Source organism: Rhynchophorus ferrugineus, unplaced genomic scaffold (assembly GCF_030347505.1).
Source record: "Rhynchophorus ferrugineus isolate W39M unplaced genomic scaffold, kcgeb_rfMv2 rfM2, whole genome shotgun sequence".
In the NCBI taxonomy this organism is placed as follows: domain Eukaryota; kingdom Metazoa; phylum Arthropoda; class Insecta; order Coleoptera; family Curculionidae; genus Rhynchophorus; species Rhynchophorus ferrugineus.
The window spans coordinates 66,345,627-66,367,458 of record NW_027472581.1 but is presented as its reverse complement, the minus strand read 5'-3'; the positions used below and the strand labels follow the sequence as shown (position 1 = coordinate 66,367,458).

General features: G+C 28.5%; 2 protein-coding genes across 4 annotated transcripts; both read left to right on the top strand.

The window, feature by feature from the left end:
• The first annotated feature begins 4,658 nt into the window (after positions 1 to 4,658).
• On the top strand, positions 4,659 to 9,369 carry LOC143191250 (uncharacterized). Of its 3 annotated transcripts, none has more exons than XM_076396139.1 (7): positions 4,659 to 4,819; positions 4,885 to 5,014; positions 5,356 to 5,508; positions 5,558 to 5,848; positions 6,477 to 6,705; positions 7,770 to 8,090; positions 8,615 to 9,369. In XM_076396139.1, the coding sequence occupies exons 2-7, from the start codon at positions 4,927 to 4,929 to the stop codon at positions 8,775 to 8,777; spliced, it is 1,245 nt and encodes a 414-aa protein (XP_076252254.1). In that variant the 5' UTR covers positions 4,659 to 4,819; positions 4,885 to 4,926; the 3' UTR covers positions 8,778 to 9,369. The 3 variants fall into 3 exon arrangements, with proteins under 3 accessions (XP_076252254.1, XP_076252251.1, XP_076252252.1); XM_076396136.1 differs by having other exon boundaries at positions 4,695 to 4,834; XM_076396137.1 differs by having other exon boundaries at positions 4,805 to 5,014.
• Positions 9,370 to 10,289: 920 nt separating this feature from the next.
• Positions 10,290 to 20,482, top strand: put (activin A receptor type 2 punt). The gene is made up of 11 exons (XM_076394373.1): positions 10,290 to 10,648; positions 10,771 to 10,964; positions 11,029 to 11,188; positions 11,250 to 11,383; positions 11,650 to 11,814; positions 11,868 to 12,090; positions 12,673 to 12,871; positions 12,924 to 13,038; positions 13,095 to 13,235; positions 16,065 to 16,251; positions 16,306 to 20,482. Exons 1-10 carry the CDS (start codon positions 10,606 to 10,608, stop codon positions 16,242 to 16,244), a joined length of 1,554 nt encoding a protein of 517 aa, XP_076250488.1. The 5' UTR covers positions 10,290 to 10,605; the 3' UTR covers positions 16,245 to 16,251; positions 16,306 to 20,482.
• The last annotated feature ends 1,350 nt before the right edge of the window (positions 20,483 to 21,832 follow it).

Genomic DNA, 21,832 nt, shown 5'->3' with positions numbered 1-21,832 from the left:
GATTGAAAATAAGGAATGTTTCAGGACCTGGGGTCCGCTACCTAGTCTAGGTGAATTGACAAAACCAGAACAAAAAAGGTTTCTGCCCTGTTAGGAATAAAATCCGCGACCTCCGCGTGTGTGTTCAACGTTCTAACCATTACACCACAGAAGTAAATACCTATAACGTTTCTACGACGTCTCATATATTAATGGTTGGTACTTTGACATGTTTTTGAAATTTGACAATTTTTTTGCCATATGTGGTCATTTATTTGCAATTTAGGCCTTCAAACGCTCCAAAAATATTAACTCTTGATGGTATTTCACTTCTCAAGATAGATGAATTTTACACCACGCACATTCCAAAATACGAGACCATAACCTTTCCAGTCCATTGATGAACAAACCCATCGCGTAACTGTAATAGAATCTGACTGGGGCTAAAAGCTTTTTCAAAAGTTTATTAAGTAAATAAGAAACCCACTAAAAAGTAAAAAATAATCAAACTTAGATTTTTAACACAAAAAAGTTGTAATAACTAAATACAAATAAATAAAAATCTTATTTAATATATCCTACTATACGTATTTTATACCCTACTATATACACACAATTTAGCTTAATACCTTTTTAAACCTACTTATCTATTTACAATATTATTTTAACTACTACCAACTGATCAGTTTGCCGTGCCCAAACAGTTATATCAAATTATTTGTTTTCAAATTTGTTTTCTTCATAATTAATTTTGTGTTTATGTCAAAAAACTATATTATTATTTTTGTATTGTTTGGATTCGGCACCGACTTTAAATTGATCAGTCGTTTCATTTTTTTTAAATATTTCATTCTTTTCATGCGACCAACACGTGAGAGTTAAACGCTCTAAGCACTACACCATAGAGGCAGTTGACTATAATATTTCTAAAATTTCTCATATGATATGGTCAGTACTAAAAAGAGAAACTGAACAGTTGTTGCACTGAACAACTTTGGTAAGCAAACCCTTACTAAAAACATCTGAAAAACCCCTGAAGGGTATAGTGGTCCGGTCCCTACTTTCATCATCAGCTTACGTCCATAATATTAAACTTCTTGTACGTCCCCATAATATTTAAAGAAATATCCTATAACTCCTAACCGTTGAAGAGTTATATCTTCCGTCACATCAGCTCAGTAATAATATTATACACAATTAACTGATTATTTTATATACAAAATTATGTGAATATATTGTACGTGCCCTTGAAATTTAAGGATTTTCCTCAATTTGCCTCGATTCCTCCATCAGATCCTGTCTTGGTTCCAATGGAACCACCTCGGAAGTACCCTCTTTCGAATAAAAAAAATAATTTGAAAATCGAACATAGAACTTCCATACGAGGCTATATGACATTTTATTTTTTGAACTTTGTATCAATTTTGATTATGATGTAAACATAAAAGTAAAGAAAGATCATATGCACTTACATTGATGCTCTGAAGTTGTTACAGTTCTGAAAGTAATCTTACTTATGATACTTAATTATTAAATAAATAAAATAAAATATATAAATAAATAAAATAAATTAATTAAAAACTTATGCTATAATGTTCAGTGGCGTAGTAATTTACACTTATTTATAATTTGTTGATTATTGAAAGTTAATGGCAATTAGATTTAATTAAATATTAGCTCTTGAGATAGTTTACAGATATTTTAATATATTTAGTATGTATTATAAAAGATTATTTAATGATTTTTTGATGATTATTTTAATACACTGTGATCGAATTTCGACCACTGTGCGAACACTAGTGCTGATAAATAAGCTGTTAAATAATTTAAAATTTTTTTTTATTATTTCATTATTATATTGTTACTAATCGTTTCCGACTAACCTAAAATTTGTCTTTATGATAACTTAAATCTAGTATATAACTAGGAGGACCCATCGGCCCTATCTCAGTCTCTAGTGAAATAATGTTTATACATGTCACTGCTGTAATTTTTTTATTGTATGCACCTCACCACACAACACATCAGAACATCAGATGGTTTGATTATTTTGAGTCTGTGTCCTATTCTGGTGATTCCAAAAGCTGCGATACTTCAATATTCTCATGAGAATGGAATCTTTCCTCATGCCCCTTTGCAATTCTCTTGATTTCTTGACTGATTGTGGGTATCTGAACGTCTCGATGTTTGTAATCAGTTACATAGTATTTGGGTTCGCCCACAATACCTCTCAGGACTTTCTTCTGAAAAATTTGTATTTTGTTTATGTTACTCTTTGTGGATATAGGTTTCAGTATTTGCTTATATAATAGCAATTTATTATATACTGATAACTGTGATTTTCTTCCAATTAGCCTATATATTTTCCTATATTTCAATTCCAGTTCTTTTCTTTTATTCTTTATATATTCCTTCCAGCGAAGTTTTGTATCAAGATTCATTCCGAGATATTTAGCGTTGTTGCTATATGGAATGATAGTATAATTTAATGTTATTGGTGCGTGTATGGTCTGATTGTAGGTGAACTACACATGCACAGATTTACTTACGTTAATTTTTATTTTCCAAGCTTGTATCCAATTATTTATATTATCACTTGCCTGTTGTAAATTTCGTGAGGCTTCTTCAGTATTCTCTCCTACAGCTATAATCGCAGTATCATCAGCAAATGTAGCCATCGTAATATTCTCGATTTGTGGTGTATCATAAGTGTAGAGCAGATAAAGCTTTGGTCCCAGTACACTTCCTTGTGGTACACCTGCTTTTGCTTCTTTTATTGTAGAGTAAGCTTCTTCTTGTTTGACTCTAAACATTCTAGTTGTAATGTATGATTTTAATTGTTGGTGTGTTGTTTTGGCAACATTTTTTGTAGTTTATGAACAAGGCCTTCATGCCAAAGCTTATCGAAGGCTTGCGCTACATCTAAGAATATAGCTGAGCATACTTTTTTACTTTCATATGCTTTTTCAATACCATCTGTTATTCTATGGACCTGGTCAATTGTTAAAAGCTTGTTCATAAACCCAAACTGGTGTGTTGGTATTAGGTTTTTTCTATTTATGATCGGCTTTATTCTTTTATTATTATCTTTATATTATTAACTTTAGATATTACTGGCAGCAGCGATATAGGTCTGCAGGCTTTTATTTTGTTTGGTAACTTCCCAGATTTTGGGATCATTATAATTTCCGCTATCTTCCAAATGTCTGGGACATGTTTTAATCTAAATGCTGTATTGATCAAGTTGGTGAGTTTTATAATTCCCTTTCTTGGTAGTTTTTGCAGTAATTCTCCTGTTATTAAATTGTAGCCTGGTGATTTCCTGGTTTTAATGTCAGTTTTAATAATTTTGGTTAGCTCTTTCAGCTCTTTCTCGAATTTTCAGCTTCTATGTCCGGCAAATAGATATTCAGCAAATGCTTCTGCTTTTTGGTGATTGTCACGTGCCCAATTCCAACATAGGTCTCTTATAGGTAGACTATGTAGACATGAGCGCTTTATATATTTCCTGGCTATAATTCTAAATAAATAACTCATTAACTATTTACTGAATGACATATATTCGCCTCTTTCTAACTTGAGAAAAAGAGGTTGAAATAACAATTTTATTTAGATATAAGATAACAGCTGTCTGACAGACAGGTACCTACACCTATACATTCACAAAAAAAAAGTGTATGTTTAATTAGAATGAAATAATTATTTTAGATAAAATCTTGATAGCTCGATTTCCAAGCCTAAAACCATCCATAGATTTTTGTCAAAGTTGTTGGGACGTTTCCTTGAATATCCAGGACCGTATTAATCGCGCTATATAACGTATATTGAAAAATTGATAATTTAATACAAAATAGAATTTAAAGCAGTGGTGACATCTAGTAAGTGTAAGCGGAAATATGATTTGTCGGCTCTTTATAACTATAGATATCTTTTTCACTTGATGTGATTGATGATTAATTATAACCATAGAAAAAACTAATCTCAACTCAAACTGATTATAACTCATCTACTGCCATTATATCAAAATATATTAAGACAGCAACTAAAAAAATTAAATTTATTTTATATATTTAAATATTATGTATATAATACTTATTATATTCAAAATATGATTCGCGATAGATATATTTCGATTATATAACTTTTTACATAGCGATTGTTTAAAATTATCGAATTCTTCTATGAGATAGTAAATAAAGATAAAGAATTTACTTAACTCAATAACTAAAAATATACATTAGTTAGGGAATTTTGGATTTTTAGGACAAATATTGATTTATAATTAAAAAACCCTTTAGTGGATGTGAATTTTTAATATGTTTAATAAAAAAGAAGTAAATTGATAAATCCATATTGAGTTAATATAGATTGCTCTTCAAGTTATAATCATAATATATAGGATATAAATTTAAAGTCGCTAAAGGGTATTTTTAAAAAATTATTATAATTCAAAATTAACTATTCTCTACCGCACCTATCCAATATTCATATTTTACCTTTGGTTCCTTAAAATAAATATGAGAAGGAAATGGTCAACGAATGAACTACTAATTAGTGTTTTCATTTTTATTTCATTTGTCGACGAATCACATAATGATTACTACTTTCATTTGATCACATTTTCATCTATCGAATTGTTGAGATGTTTGCGACTATCGAATGTTTTGGCCTCTTTATTCGATAGTTCTCAGCGTTACGTATAATGGAATAACACCAATTTTCAATGTATTAATTTTTGTCAATTTTTATGTCAATAGATCAACAAATATAAAGAGAAAGAAATTGGAATTAATAATTGTTACATTATTTTTTAGAAAAAGCAGAAATTTAAATTAATTTTGTGAGATTTTCTATTGTAAGGATTACCCTTTGATTAGTTTTATAATATGTGTTACACTATTTCAGGGCAATAGAAATTTGAAAAAGTGCACAATCAAAATCTGATTTATGTGTTTTAATTATACGATGTCATTAATTGAGGGTATAGGAGACGAAGTAACCCATTTTTTTGTAGCAATTTTTGTTATTGTAGTAGGTATGTATGCCCTGTATCAGTTTCTTATTAATTGTTGTGTTTGACTCTTGTTATGCAAGGCCACAGATGTTAGAAAACAACTTTTCTACATATTTATCTTTGGTATTTTATCAACGTTTAAAATTTAACGTAGACTTATAACTTTTATTTGTTGATTGGAAAGTAATTGTTAACACTTGAATATTTAGATTAATTTTACTAGGTTAGTATTTCTTCCTAATATTGATTATTTTGAAAATGCATTATGTCTCCATATGTACTATGACTTTTTGAGTTGTTATTATAACAATTGAAAGAAAATATTTGAATATGAAACTTGTTGATATGTTTTTACATTCTAGTATATTTTGCTTGGTGGTCAACATATACTGAACGAAGAGATTACCGAACAGTGTACTTGCTAGATCGAAGACGACGAACAACTAGATCTTTAATAAGAGCTAGAGTGACAAGAAGATTAAGCAATCATACAGAAGCTGTAACAATATCTGAAGGTAAATTAACATGAACTAACTAGACATTGTCATATTATTTATATTATAGGTACTTCTACTACAAATACAGTATCAACTCCTATTGCCGAACAATCAGAAACTTCGGATGTGAGCAGCAATTTGTGCCATCCAGCACCACAGCCAAGGTCAACTGAAGTACCTAGTACATCAGGTAATTCAGATTCAAGCGAAAATAGTGAATTGGAAACATTTCAACATATTTGCGAAGAGCTTAAAAGAGAAATTATAGAGACTATGGATGCTGATACACAGAATACTGTAAGACTTAGAAGACTGGCACGTTTTGAAAATGCAACCACAAGTAGTAATAATGTTTCTGGTAAGTTTTGAACTTATTTAAAAAATATATTTTTTATTTAACCTTGTTTAATATTTGCATAATATGTTGGCATTCAACATATCTAGTATACTTGTGTCATTGTAATTACTTATACATACATGGTTACCGCAATTTTTAAAGGTTTCAATTTTTTCCATCATATTAAATACATGTAATATTGAAAACATTTTTAACAATTTATAAAATTATTACAACTAATGAAATTAAATTAAATTTCAAATACATTTGTTTTTATAATTCTACTTTCCTTTTTAATTTTATATATAGTCCTAGTTAATTAGGTGATTTCCTAATGCCTATTTTGATTCCTATTTCCACTGTTGTGAATTATCTATTAAATGAATTTATATTATGAATTAATTCAAAATAACATTAGTTTACTTGGAACTATTTTTTTTAATAAGACTGATAGACAGCAATTGTATCTATATTTCGATATTTTCCTTAGGGATAATATATAAGCTATCATTTATTTCAGAAATATTTTGTGATTTATGTTGTGATTGGGACATATATTTGAGTTGGCTGTAATAATGATTATTATTTTTAAAGAGCCGTAAATTATTACTTTTGTATGATATAACTTCAGTTTTTATTGATTTGACAGGAAATGATCAGGCGCATTCATCAACTTCACCTACTAGTGATGGAGTGGGAAATAAAGACAATAATGAAGATAAGTCAAAGGTCATCTTAAATGCTAGTACTTCAAATGCGCTATCAGAGAATATCATACAAACTGATCCATCAAAAATTACCATCAAATTAAAATATATAAACGACGATGTACGAATTGTGAATGGGCGTTTAGAAGAATGTTTAGGAGATTTTAAAACGTAGGTTTTGGCGTATTATATTTATTACAAACTTAGTACGGTCAAAAAAAGTAATTTCTCATACTCATTGATTCTATTAGGTCTACAAAAAAGTAATTGTTTCTGTAACACTTGTGTTATAATTGTCTACTAATTTTAATATTCTGTTGAAAATAAATTGAAATAAGTTACAATTGAAAATAAATGCTGCCTTTTATTTTATTTTCAAACGATCATAATTAATATTTGACAATTATTTGCTTCTGAAACAGATATGAATTTTAAATGCAAGGACATGAATCTTTTTAATAACAAAATATTACTGACTATGGAAAATTGAAAATACCACAAAGAAATATTGCATGTACATATAAGTTTTGATGTTTCCACACACGTTGAAAAAATTCCTATTTAAAAATCAATTCAATTTTTAATCTTTCCGGTAGGTCGTGACTTATAAAAAATAAATTCTCATCTCATAAAATACAAGAGTTAATTTATATTCGGTATGTTCCTTAAAATGTAAGTGTTTAGTCACAGGTTTGTAATATACATAAACACTAATGATTGTCCGAAGGTATTCAGTGAATAAGGCGAGTGTTATAGGCAACGTTTATAACTTGTGTATGTGAAACGGTTGTTTTTCTTTCGACGTTTTTATGATTTCGTTCACTTGGAAATTTTAGTTCATTATTTTCAAGTTTCTAATGTTTTAACTTGTTTTTTTTTCTAAGGATAACGTTTTTCTTTTAATCTTTTAAAATTATTTACTGTTTTACATCAAAATGAGGTCTAATAATAAGTAAACTGACAGACTTAAATAAAAAATTATTCATGCGATATAGATAGGATAGATTCAAGATATAGTCGTTACACGTCTAATATAATTGTTTATATTTATAATTTAATAAAAATATATTTGCAGGTCTACAGAAACGAAATTACTTAATTGTTACAAAATTTATATTTTTTAATAATTTATATTCCTTGTTTATATTAATTTATTTGTTTAACATACATTATACGTTCTGAATATTCATTTAAAATTCTTCTCTTATACTCAAAAGTACAATTTTGCTTTTTAGGAGACATTTTCAAACTGAATTGGATTCAAACAAAATCATACGACTCATATTTAATGGGCAGGTTTTGAAACAGGATCGACAAACCTTGCAAAACTGTGGTCTATTCGATAATTGCGTAGTCCACTGTCTAATACATCAGAAAAGGCCGTCTGTTGGCGAGGGTCAACAACATCAAGATGGTACCATTCAGAATTCAGAATTTTTTATGGATCATCGATACACCGGCGTAACAAATAATAACAATCAAGTCATTGATTGGGACCTCGGAAATTTCTTGTTTGCTCTGATTAGTTTTATACTGTTGGCGGCCTGGTATTTCAGGTATAATATTATGAATTGAATAATTTTTTGTCTTCATATAACATGTTTTTATAAGTAATTAATAAATGTTCAATTTGGTATATTACTAAATTATACAAATTTATTACAGTTGTAGTTAAAATTTTAGTAATGATCTGTTGAATAATTATTCTATTGATAACAAAACATTTAATAAAATATTAGGTTTTAAGGGTTTTTTTCAGTTTAATGTATTGATGTTTATAGATAATAATAATGTATGTATGTTTGATGTATATTGTTCTATGAATAGCTAATATACTTCAGGTAGATTCAGGGTATATACAGGAATACTATTGGGTAAATGTCATGAACAAATTAACTGTAATAACTTTCAAACTCGTCATCAGAGTTTTTTGAAACAGAGAAATAAAATTAAGTTTTGAATAAAAATATTTTCAATTTATGACAAAAGATTATTTAATTTAAGTATTTTAAATTTTGCTTTAATACATTGTTTTAAAGTACTGAGAAAGGCCCTTAAACAAGCACCATTTTCTTTTCAGATATGTTTATGCACACCTTTATACTGTGACAGCAACTGTTGGTCTGCTTATTATCACTGGCATATTCTCTATTGTATTGATAGGAACTTACTTCCCTGATAATGATCAGATTTTCAACCACAATATAAGGATACGTCCACCCAGAACAGAAACTACCCAATAACAAAATTGATTTTAAACCTTCCATTTGATTATTTACTTTATGTAAAGTGATATATTGCATATGCATTAAATATATTTAAACATATTTTAATTAAAAAAAAGTCAAATTAACACAAGCCTAATTAAAAAGACCTCCTTTATATTATATTTTTAGGTTGATAGATACTAAGATATTTTATGTTATTTATATTATAAGCTGGCTTGATTATTTCACATTAAAATTTCTCACATTGTTTTCTTCACAATATTTCTGGCATTTTGTAATGGCTGTGACCTGCTTTTTCACATGCTACAAACAGCTCCTCTGGCATATTAACAAATTGAAACAAAATTTTTATTGTTGATTTAATATATATATATATATATATATATATATATATATTTCTTTAACATATGTTATTTATTATTTATGTTATTTAGAATTATCATTATTTATAGGAAATCATCGAAGGACAGTGTTTATTTTGTATATAAAGTTATTGGTAATGCGAACATTTCTATTATTGTATTGTATATGCAAGTAAATTGATGTTCATAGATGATAGATTTATTAAATTCATTTTAAATGTATGATTAATAAATATTATATTTTATTTGATTGTGGTTATTCCTTTATAAAAGCTCTATGGCTTTATTTTCAACTTTTAATTATGATATCCAATTTAGTTGCTGCGATATTTTGTTGGAACAGCTAATAGACTTGTTGGGAAAATTTCGATATAATCGTATTGGAAATTCGATAGAAAATAGTCAAATATTGGCAAGTCTTATTCATCATACATATCTGTTGAGCGTTATTTAAAAAATAATTGTAATAAAAATTCACAATTAAATTTTTATCAAGATGATATGATGATATCCATCTTTACTGTATTTTATAAGTTATAGTTCAAAACGCCATCCATTTTTCTATGACGTCATAGTAGTAATTGTTTTTTTCTATGGTAATTGCTATCGGGATGACGATTACGATTATTAAATAATAAATAACATAATAACAATAACAGTTTTTTGTTTGAAGTTTTCAATATGCTAATGGCGCTGTTTGTGTATATTCTATATACTATGGTATTTTTATAAGTAATTTGAAGATAACCAAAGAAAGATAACGTTTGACTGTCACCAGTCACCATCAAAAGGGGATATGTTATTTTTTCTATCCATAATTATTCTAGAAAGAGAAAGCCTGGCTATTTGTTTACACAATATAAATTTTTTGTCATTTATCATTTTATTTAATTATATACTTTAACTCTCAAAGTAGAATATATACAAAATAACTAAAGCTTTAAAACAAAAAAGCACTTTTATAATATTTTTATCTTTAATTCATTTAAAAATATGGAAAAAAATATATATAACTATCTATCGATATTTCTCAGCATCCTTAGCTCAAAGCAAAGACATGGGTAAATCATATATAAGAAAAGATATGACGTAAATTCAACAGACAGGATGGCCAAGATACTTTTGACAATCGATTTCATTTTAGGGAATTTAATTTTACGATTTTAGTATTGTGAATCTGGCGTAGTAATGGAAGATGTAATAGTTTTTCGATAGAAAATAATATTCTGTTTTGGGGTTTGTTAGTTAATTTCGGAATTCACATGTAATAAATTTATTATACGGTGATAATTATTTTCTGATAAGGATAGATTTAGTAACAATTGTGGTAAAAGTATTTTGACTATTAGAATCACTGTTTATCTTCTTGACCTGGGTTAAGTGTTCCATGTTTGGTTTTCATGAAAATAGACGCAAATATATATTTTATAATTTAAACTAGGCTATTTTAGCCTTAAATACCATAAAAATTTAGGCTAACTATGGAATTGTCTATAGTTTTGCTTCTTTTATTTACAAAACTTGGTAAGCTTTTAATTATGTAAATATATTAATATGTTATAGTATAAATAATGTTTGGAAATACATTTAATTTAAATTTATGCTCTTTAATTATTTTGGAACTTTATATTCGTTATTTTTTTAAGGTTGCAAATTTATTCAGGCATCTGTAATATCCTCATCTGTTACAACAAAATGTGAACATTACAATAGTACCTGTGCTGATTCTGGGCATTGTGATGATATAGCTGTGTGTGAACCGGCCGGTGAGGGAAAGAGAAACCATTGCTTTGTTTTATGGGCTTTGAATTCTGATGGTTCAAAAAATGTAACTCTTAAAGTAAGTAAAATTACATATTACTTACAACACTGCATTGACTATTTAAAAATATTTTTGATTGCAGGGTTGTTTTTTAAATACTGAAGATTGTTATGATCAAAATGCATGTGTTGACAAGTCTACCAGCCCAAAAAATAATTTATTGTTTTGTTGTTGTGAAGGTGATATGTGCAATACAAATTTCACTTGGGCTCCAGTTCCCACAGAACCACCACCACCAAGTAGTAAGGGAAAATGTTTTTCATAATACACTTGCAATCTATTTCATATTTTCCAATTTTTTAGCTGCAATTCCAACAATTGAAGCATCCAATTCATTTGAGCTGATGATTATACTGGGATTTGGTGCTGTTATAATAATTATGGGGGTTGTTCTTTGGATGATTATGAGGGCTCGTAATAAGCATAATTTCAATGGGGTATGTTTAAATGTACTGCAGTTATGTTTTTGAATAAATACTAATACTGTTTAGTACTAATAGTAATTGTTTACATATAATAGTAAACATGTAATATATGTGTTTATATATATTATATTTAAACAATATTATTTCTTATAATAAAAAAAAATGTTTTTTTTCATGCTGCTTAGTGGGGTTTAAGCGGTTATAATTTGTTTAAGGTAGTAATTGTAGTAAAACTACTACTTTTGTATCTGTATATTAACCTGTATTTGCTATTATAGTTACCAACTTCTGACCCTCATCCACTACCTCCCCCATCACCAATGTTAGATCAAATTAGAGGGCCAATTCAACTTATTGAAATAAAGGCCAGGGGCCGTTTTGGGGCTGTATGGAGAGCACAATTGAAATCAGAAGAAGTTGCTGTTAAAATATTTCCAATACAGGTATACAAGGTGCTTATGAAAATGAATATTAATTTAAGTTGATAATTTTTTAGGATAAACAATCATGGCAAACAGAACAAGAGATTTTCAAATTAACAAATATGACTCATCCAAATATCTTGGAATTTATGGGAGTTGAAAAGAGGGGTGATAATTTACAGGCTGAGTTTTGGCTAATTACAGCCTATCATGAGAAAGGGTCACTTTGCGATTTTCTTAAGGGACATACCTTGACTTGGAATGAACTATGTAAAATTGCTGAGAGTATGGCTAAAGGTGTGTGTAGATAATTTATAGCCCAAAATTGTTTTTATTTAAAATGGACTTTCTATACTTTCATAATAGCTATAGAGTTACTAATGTATGAACATTTGGCTATTGAGGGATGAAAGGTATGAAATGTCAAAGTGATGTGAAACGAAAAAACTATTATACTATGAGATATAGGCTTTGATAGCTCAGGAAAAGTTTAATTTTATTAGTTTAATTAGTTGCCTAAGAACCATAGCAGATACAATTACTGCTTTATAAAGTTACACTCCATTTATGATTTAATATACTCTAAAGGTGTCTGGGCATGTAATGCATGTACAGTGTAAGTAGATAACACTTAAAAAGTATCAAAAATAGACACTTCATATCTTCCTTTGGCATTTCGCGCCTTTTTTGTCAAGGCCACTGAGTTTGTTTTTTCATAACAGTCAATTCTTCTTACTGTTCTTTTATTCAAAAATAATCCAAAATGACTTTTCTTAGAAGATATAAGTGTTGGATTGAGTTCAGAAGGGTTAATTGAGTTTTGTTGGATTGAGTTCAAACACCTTGGATTAAGTTCTTTGAAGGTAAAATCTTTTTAAGGTTTGATGCATTTACATGAGGCAATACCTGGAAAATCTAATGAACCATCAAAACCAGCCATAGCACATCGTGACTTTAAAAGCAAGAATGTTTTACTCAAAAATGATATGACAGCTTGTATTGCTGATTTTGGATTAGCTATTATGTTTGAAGCTGGGAAATCTTGTGGTGATACTCATGGGCAAGTTGGCACAAGAAGGTAAATAATTTTTGTATTTAGTGTTATCAAAAATGTATCTATTTTTCTATAGATATATGGCTCCAGAAGTGTTAGAGGGCGCTATTAATTTCACACCTGATGCTTTTCTAAGAATTGATATGTATGCTTGTGGCCTAGTATTGTGGGAATTGGTATCAAGATGCAAGGTAAAAGTAAACATTTTAGTTAAAAACTAAATATTATTATATATATACTAATTAAGGCCCAAGATGGACCTATCCCTGAATATCGTTTACCATTTGAAGAAGAAGTTGGACCACATCCAACATTAGAAGATATGCAGGAAAGTGTTGTTCAAAATAAAGTCAGACCGGTTATCCAGAAGCATTGGAGAAATCACCCTGTGAGTAATTAAACACTTAATTTGATGTAATTGTTAATATCAGCTAGTTGTTTTGGCAGACTTATAAATGTATATATTAATAATTGTATGTTAATCCTCATACTTTTATTGCTGCCAAGACTAATGTTACATAATTTATCAGTTTATATACGGTTTTTTAATATGAGCAGTATAGTTGATATTAGTAGTCTGTGGAGTCCATGTTTTGGTGTAGTTTGTTTAACCTGCTTATAAACTACACCAAAAGAAAAATTATATGATAAATGGTTGAATTGTTCATTCACATACCCAATTATGTGAGAAGAGGGTGATATTTCAATTTAATTTGGTTAAGTATACTTTTTTATTGTTTGATGAGCATCGCTTCTCATCACTTTGAAGTGAATTTCATCTAACGACGAGTTCACTTCTCAGTTTCATGTAAAACTGGAGACCATACAGCTGTATTCATTATAGTTAAAAATTAATATTTTCTTATATATTCTGAATTTCCACAACCTTAAACGGTCGAACACGAGATATTTCAATATGCAACATAAAATTTAACAGACAACAGAATTGGTAAACAACAAACATAACCAAATTTAAATAATTTAAATCAGGGCTGTCTAAACTAGATAGGACCTAGGGTCAATAAAAATAACTAAATTCATTGGGGCATTGCAAAATATTTATAAAAACAAAATGTATATAAAATATAATTATTTTATTATGTATTACTTTTTCATGAATTTATCTTTTACAATTCTGTCAACATCAACGTCATATTATGGTAGTAACTAGACGCAGTGCATGCTTAAATGATGTGTCTGTCAATGAAGACCTTTATTTCGAATTTATAAATTTCATTGTTGAATATGCACTTTCATAAATATAGGTACTGCCCATCATCGAACCCCTTTTTAGACCAACATTCGTGAAGAGTGCTATATCACCCTCAATTTTTTAAAAATCTGCGATTTGCTGTTCAAATTCCACGATTATTTCGTTCATGTATTTCTGGTGGTCAAAAAAATTAAAAATGTTCCATCCCCAAATAATGGTCTTTACAACTTGGAAAAAGAGAAAAATCCTTTTGTTCTAGAGACGTTTTGAACAATTTTAGTTTGCTTCTAGATCCATTCACATAACTGTGTAAGTTGGCTATATTATGTTTTTTGCCTTGCAACTTTAAATTCAATTTAATTTCAATTCAAAATCAATTCGTTCAAGCATAGCGTCATATCAGTTAAGAATGCAAGATCAGCCAGGAACTATTTTTTTTTTAAATAAAGGTATTTATTTTCTTAAGGCGAAAAATCGCTGCACTGTCCAGCCATCTGATTTCTGGATATAATAATAAATCTTCATAGGTTGCATCAATTTTACTTAAAAAGTCTTGTATTTTCTGTGTCAGTGCCCTGTTTCCTTCTCTAATCAAATTGGTTATTCTATCAACAACTTTCATAGCATTCATTTGACGCAAAGATTTTCCACATAAGGCTTCTTGGCGAATGATGCAGTGGAATAACGGACAATCAATGTCATTTAGTTTTAAAAGTCCCGTCGATCTTATCACTGCCCCTCTCATAGCTTTTACCTCACATCACTCACAATAGAAGAACATTTACGTAATTCTCCGTACTCCATAAAAGTTTTGTTAACTGATTCAAATATATCATTGTCTTTAGTTATTCCATGTAATGGCACTAAATCTAGCATTTCCTCCGTGGTGGTAAAATTTTTCCAAATGTAACTTATACAATTTGCTAATTGACTAATATCGATCTGGTCGGTACTTTCATCCAAACATATTGAATAGTACTCGCAATCTACAAAGCGATCACATATTTTTCGAAATATAATCACCCATGTCATCTATTCGTCGCGCCACCGTGTGATGAAATAATGCTACGGATTCAAACTATTCCGCCAATTTCGGCTGCATGAAGCGTTTTTTGTTTTTAATTAAGATTCCATCACTAAACGGTTTCTTTGCTCTGGCTAATTGTAATGAGACTTCATGTGAAGCAGCCACACTTTGTTCATTCTTTGTTCTTACTTTAGAAAACATACTTGTTCACTGTATTAATTTTGTTTCACCAACATGTTTTTTTATACTTTTCTTCATGTAAAAATGTATAATGTCGTTTAACGTTATATTCTTTACTTACAGACAAAACTTGCACACAAATCAAACACTGAGTTTTATTGTTATTGTTGGAGATAAAATTATCTATTTCCTATTTCTCATTGAATGCACGGTTTTCTGCACTTAACTTTTTGCCAAAAAAAAAATAATAATAATTTACTTATCAAATCATTTTGGATTACAAAAAAAAATCAAATTCTTTACAAAAATTTTGTTATTTAAATGGCCATTTAAATTTAAATGGTTTGGACAGCTTTGATCTAAATGTTTCGTGCAGATACTCTACTGTAGTTTATTTAGTCTATTATTCAGGCACTGTTACCAATTCACCATTGCAAATAATCAAATTTGCCAGCACGTCCAAATCATTACCCGTCAGGAGACCAATTTTGGTCAGTCTCTTGCTAATACATCCACGGAGTTACTTTTCGGTGTGGATTTTGGACCAAGATTTATTTTGACTCAAAAAATGTGGACGTAAACAGCTTGTGATTTCAGCAGAACAGCGAAAGCTACAATGAAGATTCTGTATGAATGATTTGTAGTATGGTTACTTCTTCTAAAAGTGACGTGAACGATCGTGCGATTTAACGCCGTTAGGTTTTTTCTTGTGGGGTTTTCTGAAATCGTTAACCCCGACTATCGCTGAAATTCCGGTAATTAGTAATATTTAGAGAGCTAACCAGATATAAATGTAGGGTTTGGCTGCAATGTGTGATACAATGGAGGAATGTTGGGATCATGATGCTGAAGCTCGTCTCTCGGCATCTTGTGTTATGGAACGCGTTATGGTACAAACCAAATATCAGCAGTCAATGATCAATTGGAGGATAGAAAATGAATCGCCATTCAATACACAGAAAGATGGTAGCATTTAAATACAAGGTAGAGTAGTAGAACTCTAATCTAAAGTGGTTCTTATTAATAATACTCTTTCAGATGAATCAAATATGGCAATTGATCAATATTGTACCTGCTAACAATAGAGTACCTGCGCCATGCAGCTTGTGTCTTAGTTACCACACTTGCCTACACTATCAGACATTGTTCAGAACAGGTGCTTTGTATGTATTTGTCAGGAGTGTTCCCTGTACAGACAGTTTCTCTAGTGTTTATCTATATGACATGGACAATGACATGTACATTGAAAGCCTTTTAAAGGACATTGTTGACTATTGTTGTTCAATGCTCTTCCGAATTACATTTCCGACTATAAGTTTTTAACATACTTACCAATGTGCCAATAGCCACTTTTCTGAAACTTATTTTTCCTATTATTTTTTACAACTTAATATCTTACTAGTTATATAATGTGATTAAATGTTCCAATTTCATTAACGCAAACTCTGCTGGCAGATTTATGTGTTTGTATTTTAATGTATAAAAAAATGTTTTGCTAGATAGGACATCATTGCATTCACAAAATAGTTAATTTTAATTTCAAAGTACAAATAATAAATGCTAAACAAGTGTTGTTTAATATATAATATGTATTGGTAAGTTCAAGCTAGTAGTTCAAATGTACAAACATATAGTTTCATTTTATTAAATTACTTATAATATTATGTATTAAACAAAGCTTACTCCAATGAAATATTTTATAGTATTCCTATTAATTTGATGCTAGTACGTGTATATATGTCCAACTAGCTAGTAGTAATGTTGTTTTGTATTAGATTTTACACTTATTAATGTTTATAGTTCCTACTAGTCATTCATTTAACAGCATGATAGTCTAGGGATGTTTTGAATTCCTACTGATGTGGATTTAATCACATTATATGTGGTAATTGAAGGAAACCAATTATATACACTAGCTAGACAGTAAATAATTTTTAGGAGCATTTTTTAAGGAATTATGTTGATGAGATGAGGATTTTTACATATATATCTATATATATTATATACATAGTATTTTGTTATTTATTTAGATACATTTTTAAATGTGTACATGTTTAGGTTACATCAAGAAACTATTTTATGTAATATGTACTTGCAGTGATTTGAAAATGATGTTATTTTTATAAAATAAATAGAAAAAAAAAGTTTAAAAAAATAGTTGTGATACAGCTTGTACTCATGTACTTTAGACATAATCATTGTGAATATTTAGTTGCTACCAGTTACTGTATATAGAGAATTTCCCCTTCTTCCAGGATGGAATGGCTCGACAATTTATTCACAACTAGTAAATTGTTTATGTGGAAAAATAACAATCATTTTGTATTATTCAGTTTGGACCGTTGATATTTCTATTACATATCAAAGTTTTATTAATACATTTTGGACTATGTAGCATATAGTTGTAAGGAAATTCGTTATTTCTTAAAAGAGATACATTTTAGTGTTTTTGACAATAAGAATGAAATCCGCAGCAGTAAACTGGAAGACCGGACCTTCATTTATATTTTTCAATTAACCTTGTGCCATTTAAAATGAATCCAACCAAAAATATATTTGTTTAATTCGAGAACACCTTAAATAAAAAAACATTTAATGATATAGGTACTATTATCACTTAATATGTTTTATTATTTATTACATGTATATATTGTAATGTATATATTTGCGAAAAATATTTGGGAGGACAACGCAATAGACCGTTAATGGAACAAAAATATTTTTGGTTGTACTGAGTATTTGAAATATAGTTTTAGGTAATACCGAAGCGCAAAAAATATTTCCCTGTTTTTGATGTCCAATTACTAATCACTCATGATATTTTAAACCGTAACAATAAATAAACTATTTTTATTAACATCTTTATATGTACAAAAGTCTTTAATATCTTTATTGGATATTAATGCATTGTTTTATGGTTTTATTTAATCTATGTAGGATAAATATTACGATTTTTATTATTGATTTATGTTAATGTAAACTTGGAAATATATTAGTTGTGTAACTAGAATAATTGGAAGACTGAGAATGAGTAGTTAATGTATGGGGATTTTAATATGTATATTTATGGAAAGAATATACATTTTTAGGAAAAGATTTATTTTGAAAACATAAGATTATGGAACTTTTAATTCAATAGTAATTAAAAAAAATATATATATTTTAGTTTTTGTTGATGAATACACTTCTAGGCGGCAGTTTTGGTACAGAGGAATTGTTTTTGGTTTTGGAATTATTTTGGCTACAGTTATGTAGCTTGGTAAACATCTTGTGACTGTTGAGTATTGAAACATTTGTCTGGAAGTGTAAATCTGTGATTAAAGAAAAAAATTGGCAATGTAAGCAAATGTACAGTAAATTTTGATCGAACTATACAACTATTTAGTGTAGATTAGATCTTCACCATATCCTTTAAAGAAGATATCTACATATTTTATACAATTTAAAAATTGTTTTTACATATAAATCTTTATAGAATATTTCTAAAAGTAGAATTAAATGTCTACAATTGTTTCTTAGAAAAAAGGATTTTTCTCGGAATAGTAAAGTCGATGTTACTTTAGAATAAAAAGATAAATGTTTCTAAAGTTTATATGAAACATGTATATGACATAATCATGTAAAATAATATAGATTTAATGTTAACATCGTCTAAAATTCCTATGAACGTTTAATTTTAGATTTAAAATGGTATATGTTTTTTTGGTATTTAGTTTGTGTAGTTTTTAATTTTAATATTTTTCTGTTACATTTAATGCTATTTATTTTGAACCTGATAAATACCATTTATTTAAAATATGGTATGTTGTCAAATGCGAACTTAAATAGCTAATTGTCTTTAAAAAGCAATGTAAGTTTTATATACGTGTGAAATTTTTATTGTCTTATATCACGATTTGTTAATTTTTTAAGCAATGGGAATACAGTGTAGTAAAAAATTTGCCCCTCAGGTATAACTTTGGATTTCTTGCCAGGAGTGTTTTTATCTTTTGTTATTTTTAAGTTAATTTTGTCCTATCAACCACTACCTCCAGTAAATTTTCAAGCCGGTGCAATTTTTTTGCTATATATGTCGAAATCCGTTATTTGTTAGTTTGAAAATAGGTAGAAATATAGAGATTTGACTATGATTGATTGTGAAACAATTGCATCGATTTGTATAAGATTTATTATTTTTCATAATAATTTAAGGTTATTTTTGGTGCTTGCTTTTGGTGCAAGATGGGTGTCCTTGTACTGTATATATTGTTTAGTTCTTTTTTATTTAACTTATACATATCATTAACTAAGTACGTTTAAATATCACTAACTTTATTTATACATTGTGTATTATATTTTCCGTTTTATTTTCTAATAAAATTCCATTATAAATCGTTTTGTACATCTGAATTCTGACAATTTTGTATTTCAAAGTTTAATAGAATAATAATAAACTGCTCAATAATAAGAGTTACAATATTGTAGGAAAAAGACAGTGGTTTTTCATTGGCCTAAAATTGATTGTTCGTCATATTTTGTGTTTAATACATCCTTACTTATTTTGCGAACTTGCGATGGTTACACATAACTTGAGTGATTGTCTGTTTTTATATATATGTGGCCATAACAAATAACAATAGCTAACGTTTAAATTTAAACTCTGCTAAAATAAATATCGTATATATTTTAACAATTCGTAGGTGCATTCACTTGCTTGAATATCTGGACTATATTGAGAGTTTTCATTGAAAATTTTTCAATTAAATCTCACTTTGGAGTTAAATTCTAATATATATTGAATGATTCTTCATATATAAATGTTCATTAAATACATATTCGCGTTATTTTTAATCAGGTAGGTAAATTAATACAATATTTACTATTAATTGGAACTTGGATAACTTTTTTCGTTTAAATATTTTCTCACATTTATATCGGTTTATTATTGGGTTATTTAACATTCAATTAAACGATGGAGTAAGATATGACGAATATGTATTACTAAATGGAATAGAAATTGGAGACACGACAATTACAGAAACGATTGAAAAGCGAATATTTTCAGCCTTTGGCCGAGCAAAATAATCTTAATTATTCATATTTTTCTTAAATGTTTTAATCGTACTGCTATTCATAATATACACATTGTATAAAGAAATATAATGGAATATATTATTGTACATGTTATTTTTATTAATATTGTCAATAATTCAATAAAGATATGAATAACTGTGTATGTTGGAAATTTTATTTTTTGTATATATGAAAATGTAAGGAATATATATCCTTAGAAGCAATTTTTTGAAATTATTTTGTTATTAGTGACATGGTTTGTTCAACTATTAAGGTGGTGTGGTATCTATCAAAAAGTTGATTTTTAGGTGGCTGTAACGTGAAACCGTATCTTAAAAATCTATAATGGATATTATAGAATAATAGGTGATGTTGTCAGGCGATATAAATATATGCCTCCAATAAGTGAACAGTATTGCAATTGTTTATTAGAGCATTAAGTGAGGAGATAAAGGGTTATATAACAACTTTACATCTAAATATTTGCCAATAACATTGTAGTCTTAGTTATGAATGATAAGAATAGATGAATGATATAGAATTCTATTCGTATGCTTACATTTAAAGAACATTTGTAGTAAATTAGGAAGAAATTACGATGTTAAGTTAACATGGTTGTACATGGAACTTTGACAATGAAGTAAGGCTTTACATTTGACAACACTTCATCTATATTTCTGTTTTTAACTAATTCCTAATTATTATATTTTAGACATTTCGAAATTATTGTTCATTAATTCCTGATAATTGGATTTTGCAAATTCACCAGCGTCAAGCCAATATTAATCTGTTTAAAGTTATAGCTTCAGTGTTTCTGTTAAATCAACCTTCGTTCTCAGACTGTGCGATTAGAGGCATATACACATTAATACTGCATTTGAAGCTTAGATGTCAGATAATAACAGTGTTGAACTGTTGTAGTCAAATGGTAAAACGTTTCGAAGATTCTGTTTTGTTGAATTGAATAGTGTAATTTGAATAAAGTCGGCGGTGTCATTTTGTTATCTGGCGTTATGGGCCCAAGTACTTTAATTCTTGTATTTGCTCTAATCGGATTTTTCGTGTCTTAAAATTTATTCTCAATATATATGGTACGGTAGTGATAAACATAAACAGGTTAAATATCTAAGAAATAATACAACAGTTATTAATGATATGCTTTATTACTAGTCTTTCACCTACTCTAGATTACACAAATCTACAAGGCCTCCCATTCACATGTTACTTTTTAAAAAATATTTGTTTTTATAAATATATGAACAGAAAAGTTATTTTTCTGGTAACAGACAATTATAAAATAACTAAGAATAACCTCTGAAGCTTTCACATATTAAAGGAGTGACTGTTATAAGTAAGTGATAGTTACAATCAGTTTGAAATATTTTCAGTTACGAAGGGTTAAATAGTACGTACTGGTGTTGCCGTAAAAATTCTAGAATGAATGCAGTGCTTGCCTCTCGTATAAAACAAACTGTTACCAGACAAAATGGTAAAATATTTTACTAAAAGAGGC